The sequence below is a fragment of the Buceros rhinoceros genome, unplaced genomic scaffold, assembly GCF_000710305.1.
Source record: "Buceros rhinoceros silvestris isolate BGI_N320 unplaced genomic scaffold, ASM71030v1 scaffold37420, whole genome shotgun sequence".
In the NCBI taxonomy this organism is placed as follows: Eukaryota; Metazoa; Chordata; class Aves; order Bucerotiformes; family Bucerotidae; genus Buceros; species Buceros rhinoceros.
Window position 1 is genome coordinate 6,817 of NW_010388490.1, and position 7,439 is coordinate 14,255.

Genomic DNA, 7,439 nt, shown 5'->3' on the forward strand with positions numbered 1-7,439 from the left:
AGTAATACTCAAGTCCACAAAAGCTGCTCAGAAAAAACTCTGAAAAGCTGAGTTCTTCCAGCTATGAAGTGCATCTGTAGTATGTGGAGGAAGCGTGTCTTATCACCAACGAACTAGAAATTTAGTTGGCAACCAGTTAATTCCTCCTGATCCCAGCAACACACAAAGCTGTCTAGCTTTTCTTCGGAGCCTGGTTCCAAGGAACATTACAAAACATTTAGGAAAAGAGTCAAGAAAGAGCTGACTGCCATTAGAAAGTGGTAAAACTGATCCATCTCCAAGAACTCGTTGATTACTGGAAAACTGAGTTCAGTCCATGCTGAGCCTGCCATCCTCCAATATACGCTGTATTCATAAGGATGTCAGCAGCCACCTTCTCTACACAGCACGCTACACCTCAGGACTACACAGCCCTCTCAACACCTCAAGAAGGCTCCTAAGCTGGTAACGTAAGCACCTCCTATGGCCTTTGTAGCAAAAGAGCATAAAGCAAGCACGAGTCTTGCCTCAAACTGATCCATAGCTCAGTTTTGGTAACTGAAGTGTTCTGTTTACTTACCCTTGTGAGTACTTTGAAAGTATTTACACCATCATCTACTGCTCTCTCTATGTCATCCATCAAATTGTCTGTAGATCCACGAATGAGTATAGTAGAAATGGCACCATCCTCCTTTTCTGTTTGGACAGGCATGTGCATTACTGAATTGTTAGATGTAAATCATGTATGAACATCATGCTTCTAGAACAGCAGCATCAGAAGTCCTACAGAACATACATACCATGCTTAAACACAACAACTTGAGTATCCCCAACCTCCGACAAATACACACTATCACAGTGACCCATTTCTTCTAGAGTAGGGGGAGTCTGGAAAAAAAAAAAAAAAACAACAAAAACCCCAAACAAGAGTTAAGAGCTGACACCATTCATCAGTTCTCTTCCTTCTGCTCCTCATTTGAAAAGTCCATACCAGTCTGGGTAAGGCTGTTGCACCAACAGTTTTGCAGAGTCTTCTCAGATCCCACTTCGAGTTCAACCTTTAAAAACAAGTTTCCAGACAAATGTTAACACATACAAGTAAGATTTCTCTTATCTTGGCAGCATTTTGTAAACACGACATCTTATCAAAACTTATGGCATCAGCTTATAAAATCCAATCAACTTTCTTTTTTTTGAGTTGTAATCACCTATTTTCAGGGATGCTGTGCAAACACTATTTTCTACAAATTTAAAACAAGCAAGTAGTTCAAATAAATGGAAATTATCAAACTTCACCTTCTAGCACATAACACTTGAATTCATCTTCACAACAACTCTATAATAATCTTTCTTTGTTGAAAGTTGAAGTATCATGCTACATTCCCACAAGTTCAAACAAAAACTGGGCACCACCAATAAAGTTTTCACCAGCTTTCAACATATATAAGAATAAGAGTACCCTATACATAAGTTACTTCCCAATTAGCTGTCGTACAGAGGTGATACACTATCAAGAAAACATAAGCTGTGAAACAATCAAGTTGCAGCTCAGGTAGAAAACCAAATAGTCTGCAGAATTTTGTTCCTAATTCGTTTGAGGGGCGAGAGACAATACGGCAAGAACATTCTGGTAGATCAAACGATCTTATGCTCTTTTAGTACTTACCTGACTAACATAAGACTGTACTTGTTGGCATAATGGAGTGCCATGTCTGCCACTTTGCCACCTGTTACTACTACACTGACACCACTATCAGCGATAGCTTTCACTTGCGCATCCATTAGATTTTCTTCTCCCTTACTGAAATTCATCAGTTCTTCAGCATTCTTTATAAGTACCGTGCCCTAGTAAAATACATACACTGTTACCAATTCAGCATTAACTACCTGCTTAAAAGTTTTGAAAAACCATTTTATATCCCAGCCTATCGATAATTCCCAAGTCATTCTCTTTAATAATACTGCCACCCTTCCCAGTTAAAGAAAGGAGCAGTTCTAGCATTTCTAGACAACCTTGGAGTTCAGACGTTCTATCACATAGTTTGGCTCAAATAACCCAAGCCTGCAACTCCCCAACTCCAAAAACCCTGTAAAGCAAAATTAGGTTCAGACATTTTCTATGAACCTTTTAAAACTAGTGAACTCAACGTTAACAAAAATATCTCAATCACCAAGTGTCAAGAATATTTACAGTTAGTGTAAAAATAAAAGCACATCAGCATAAATAGCTTTCTAACTTATTTTGAGCTTCTGCATACCTTAGTTTCAGTTATCATAGCATCAAAAGGACAGGAATACACAGCTATTTTTGCATCTTTGACAGAAGTAACATCTCCTTCAGTTTCTTTTTTAAAAACCATGCCATGCAGTACTGAGGAAGCTGAGATACCAGCACCCTGAAAGGAAAGAACCAGAGTGGGGGAAAGTCATATTATTGATCATTTACTGTCAGAAAGCTGCACAACCCTTTATGAAAAGCAGTGCTTACAGTCATTTGAATGTAACAAGGCCGGTTTTCCTTGCAGCAGAAAGAACTAAGACTTAAGCTGATTTATCAACATCAAACATATTCTTGGAGGTTTCTGTTTTAAGATTAGTTGGTGGTCCTGGTGCTCAACTTGTCATGCATTTATCAGCAGGGAAAAAACACAGGGGGAAATCCATACGAGATACAGTATGATACAGTTCCAATCCTACATACCACACTGAGGCCTGACAAATACAACACTAGGATTAGACCACTGCATTTGAGCCAGGGATGCAATCAACATCCCTGTGTATAATTAAGTTAATGTGTGTGATTTAGCGGAAACTTTCAGTATTAGTGGCTTTTATTTTTGAAAGCTGCTACTGGACACTAAACAAGGAATGCAAAGACCAATTTCCAAAACTTATTATGCACAACACAACAAAGATTAGAAGAAAAAAGGCACTTTCAAAGTTCAAAGATCTTAAAATTAACTTTGATTAAACTGTTTACATTAATAATACGGTAAAGCTAGCTACTTTCAACTTACCACAATTTTGCACACTCTGATATTATCAACATTGAAATGACCAGAATCAGGAAGAATGGAAACTGTTAGGGAGGGGAAAAAAAAAAAAGAAAAATGAATGAATTTTTATTGCTTAATGAATAAAGTGGAACAATGACATCATAAATAACGCCTGGAGATTTTCCTGAAGTACTAAAATTCAACGGTTTGAGATGCCTGCCTAAACTTAGGACACTTAATTTTGTTTTTATAATGCAGTAATCAGAAAGCAATTCATGTTGCCCAGTTAATTAAATCTGAATATCCATTTATGCACGTACATTTAAGAGTAATACAGACTTGCATCCAACATTCTGTGTCTGAGACTAGTAACAGCTTATATGACACATAATACATCCCGCTAATGATAAAAAAGAGGAAGCAAGATGGGTTTCTGCTTCAGAAAGACTAGAAAACTTTCTCCATAAACGTTTATTAGAAAACACAGGACTTGTCTGAGCCACACTGCCAAAGGAAAAAAGAGGTCAACACGAGAAAGAAGGTGACGCCCATTTCAAAGGCTGAAGCATTCCATCCAATTTTAGTTTACATGAAGACATTAGTAATGACTGTAAGCAAACCTACTCCTTTTTCAGACACATGCACACATCTGTTCTTGTCCACTTACCGCAGGCCTGAGCAATAAGCTTTGCCAAAAAATGTTCATTGCCATATTGCTTGCTCATCACTGAAGTATGTATCAAAGATGCCACTTCTTCAACATCTCGAAGATTCTTTGCGGAACAGCACACCAAATCTGGAAGAATTTCTAGGGCCTTCTTGCAAGCCTTTTCATATCCTTCAATCACCTGTGCAGCAAACAATAAATATTCACTACACCACTTCACTCTGCATTCATACTGCTTCTGTCTCCTTTTCAAAACACTGACAAATGCAAAAGCTTACAACAGAAGCAAGCAATCACAAGCAGAACAACATACACTGTTCTTTTTTGTACATCTCTAACTGAAAAATTAGCTCATAAGGAAGCAGACTATTCACAGTATTATAATACTAAGACCCAACAATACTGACCAACAGCAGTCTGAATTTAAACTATGTGAATTGTAATAACAATGTAACTTGCCTCTGAGACTGATAACCCCATCCTCAGAAGGTCTTCTGCTAGCTCCAGAAGAACTCCAGCAAAAACAAGGACAAAGTTTGTTCCATCTCCAACTTCTTGCTCTTGCATGTGAGAAGCCATCACAAGCATTTTTGCAGCAGGATGCTGGACCTTTAAAAGAAATTATACATCTTAGTCACTAATACCCTATCTAAATTACAGTTCCAGGTTTTTCTGTTCATCTAGCACATGCTCTCTTACTGCAAATTTTATCTCAAGTTTTATCAGAACAGGGAAAAAAGGCAGTCACATTATCTTAACTGGCTAACTTTCCTAATAAGTAAAAGTATCAACATATAGGAAAAAAAATATCGGAGAACTGAACATTCCCCCTAAAACCTGAATCAGACATCCTTGGTATTGGTTCTGTGCCATTTTTAGATAATGCAGTGGCATCGCATCAAGCTTTGCAACAGGAAAGCACCTGAAGTTTAGATCTTCAAGCAAAATTCTTGTGTGTAACATGCCAAGTAGATGCCTAAATTTCAGTTTAATTCTAGCGGTTTTTCTGCTTCAAGATCACACTCCTTGCCCTTTCTTTCAAAGATGTGCAACAAAAATGCTGTATTCTTAGATATAATTACAGCCGCTGTGATTTTATCCCAGAAAGTACCACGCAAGACTCATTCAATTAAGTAATTAGTCTGCAGATCATTTTTTAAATAACTGTAGAAGTCTCAGTTCTGTTTTTATTTTACTTACACTGAACAGTAACACAATAAATCAAGGAAGTACTTAAAACTTATATTACTTCTGTAAGCACAGAATTTAGTAGAATATTATTTGTGTTGTGATACATTTGATGTGATGAATTTGATAGTAAAAGTCGGAACAGGTCAGTCTTTCCACACTTTTACTGTATTCACAGCAGGATGTTGCTATATCCTTGGCTTCTTAAATCCAATTAATGTATTCTAAGCAGACGGCAGAACATGGCAACCTCCAACAGTTACTTCATTCAGATTTTTCCAAATACTGTATTGTCTAGACACACCATCTTCTAAATCTGCACTGGTTTTAGGGAAAAAAAGCAGGCAATTCTTAAGCAGCTCCTACAACTACTTAATGCTGCTTTCCCAAAGAGCTCTGTTCCTCACTATGGATATAGCCCCTACTAAAATTCCATGCATTACATACGTAAATCATCGGCAGGGTGATATGTATTTCCTTTTTAACATTCAGAACCACAGCAGCCCATGAACAGAAACACTAGTTCACAACTGACACCTTCTGAAAAAAAACCTACCTCCAGCTCTCTCAAGATAGTAGCAGCATCATTTGTAACAAAAAGCTTCTCCAGATGATTGATAACCATTTTGTTCATTCCTACGGGGAGGAAGGGGGAAAATCTTAAAATCATCCATTAGGCATACATATTTTTGAACACAGATACCGTTTTATTACTTTCAGGTATCATGGCTTGGCTTCGCGAATGAAGATCTGCGAAGGGCTTTTCCCACACTCACTGCAAGCAGGTATACCTTATGCATTAAAATGTTAGTCCTATTTATAATTGAGGACTCTAAAAGATTTCTGGGAAATAACACTTGGGAGTGTTACATTAACGTGAAATCAGTAATTTCTGAATAAGCAGTTTTCTCTTCAAAAATACAAATCATTTAATTAATCAACACGGAGGGACACCTTTTATTTTGGTGTATGTGACTGGACATGGTATGGTTACATTTTTTATGACTCTCTACCCAGTTACGGTCTTTAATTTCTGTAGGTTTTCCATACAACAGTAAGACAGCAGAGGACACAGTAACTGGTACAAAAACATGACAAAGGTAGGTACGTTATGTGTAACTTGAGAGCTAACCACAGTCTGATCTGTACAGCCACAAAGACTGTATTTAGAGTTCTCAAGCAAGTCGAATGTGTTTCCTCAGAAACAACTGTTTGGTTCTTTTCTTAAGGTAGGTTTAGCCTTCAAACAACATTTTGCGCAAAAACACTCCAACAGTTTTAGGATTTATTTACCATTTGGTCCATAAGCTGTACGGGTGGTTTGAGCAAGTTCTTTGCATGCTTGGATGTTCCTATAGACAGCTTCTTCTAGTCCTGAATAATGCTAAAAAGAAAAATATTCTGCTCAGAATTAAGACTTCCTAACAAAAAAAGAAATGGATGACCTAGTAATTTCTCATCAAAGCAGCAATAATCTCTGAGTTAATTTAATCTAGATTTGGTGTTTCACTTAACACAGAAACTAAACTTTACCCAAAGACTGAGTACTCCTTCCCAACTAGGCAGCTCAGCAGACACAATAAGCTTCTGAAGAGGAAGTCTGAATGGTGACTCAACTGTCAATAGTTTGCACTTCTTAAGTCTTCCAGAAAAGTTAGTGGCTTGCCAAACGAAAACAGAAAATTACCAATACTAGATTGGAAAGGGACAAAGATTTTGTAACCATATGCTTTTGTACATGGTTCTCTACTCACTCTGTATTCCACACTAATTATTTAACTCAGCTCTACATTCCATGTGGTTTGAAAATTCAGAAGCACCACAATTCATAAAATATTTGTGTTTGAGAAGCTGATCAGCCTGCCTTCTGTAAGGAAGTCTTAAGAAAAGGAGGGATCCCCAGAAAGGGCCTTAAGGAAAAGCAAGGTAAAACATGGTGTGGTCTGTAAAAGAAGAGAGAAAGGTACTCTCTAAATACAAAAGAAACGTCTCAGCTGTCTCCTTGTTTTGTAAAAGACAGCTCTTGGTATTCTGGCCTTGATACCCTGCTCCCCCACCCTTATCATATGCCATTCTTTCTCTCCAAGGAAGATTCTGAGAAGAAAAACAGAGGGCTTTCTGAATTGCTAACTTCACTTTCCTTTCTATTAACTAGCTGCAACAAGAAATTTTCCTTTTTTTAAAATTTTCCTCTGCAGTAAAACCAGACCTGCTTGCTTCTTGCCTACTTTTTCAAAGAAAGCTTCTGCTTTAGCAGGCACAGTCCTTGACTAGTACCAAAATTTACACCACGTTAACGTTAAATACCGCGAAAATGGATTTACAGGAAACGAGTATGCACGGAAAACACTGTTACTCTATAATACTGGCAAAGGCACGTTTCTTACGAGCGCAGTAACAGCAAAAAAACCTCTTGTAACGTACAGAATAAGCAGAGCATTTCTTAACAGCTACATCTACAGAGCCCGATGAGTTCTGCCGGGCACCACCCATAAAAGCTCCCCAAAAAAGCGCCTTCCGGATATCGTTCTCCCAGCGAAGGCGCGGGTCTGGCGCACAGCACAGCACAGGAGTGGGTATCGGGGGCCCGGCATGCTGACCGGGCGGCC

At 38.2% G+C, this 7,439-nt stretch overlaps 1 protein-coding gene across 2 annotated transcripts in view; it reads right to left on the reverse strand.

Annotated features, from left to right (window-relative positions):
- Positions 1 to 6,210, reverse strand: part of CCT8 (chaperonin containing TCP1, subunit 8 (theta)) — a 9,332-nt gene extending 3,122 nt beyond the window's left edge. The window contains exons 1-10 of one of the 2 annotated variants that reach the window (XM_010146057.1): positions 6,124 to 6,210; positions 5,387 to 5,466; positions 4,102 to 4,251; positions 3,643 to 3,823; positions 2,997 to 3,058; positions 2,238 to 2,375; positions 1,646 to 1,824; positions 971 to 1,037; positions 780 to 867; positions 560 to 675 (exon numbers count right to left, since the gene is read on the reverse strand). In XM_010146057.1, coding sequence (XP_010144359.1) covers positions 560 to 675; positions 780 to 867; positions 971 to 1,037; positions 1,646 to 1,824; positions 2,238 to 2,375; positions 2,997 to 3,058; positions 3,643 to 3,823; positions 4,102 to 4,251; positions 5,387 to 5,464 — 1,059 coding nt within the window. In that variant the 5' untranslated portion in view covers positions 5,465 to 5,466; positions 6,124 to 6,210. The remainder of the gene's footprint in view (positions 1 to 559; positions 676 to 779; positions 868 to 970; positions 1,038 to 1,645; positions 1,825 to 2,237; positions 2,376 to 2,996; positions 3,059 to 3,642; positions 3,824 to 4,101; positions 4,252 to 5,386; positions 5,467 to 6,123) is intronic. The other variant, XM_010146065.1, reaches the window with a different exon arrangement.
- Positions 6,211 to 7,439: the final 1,229 nt, after the last annotated feature.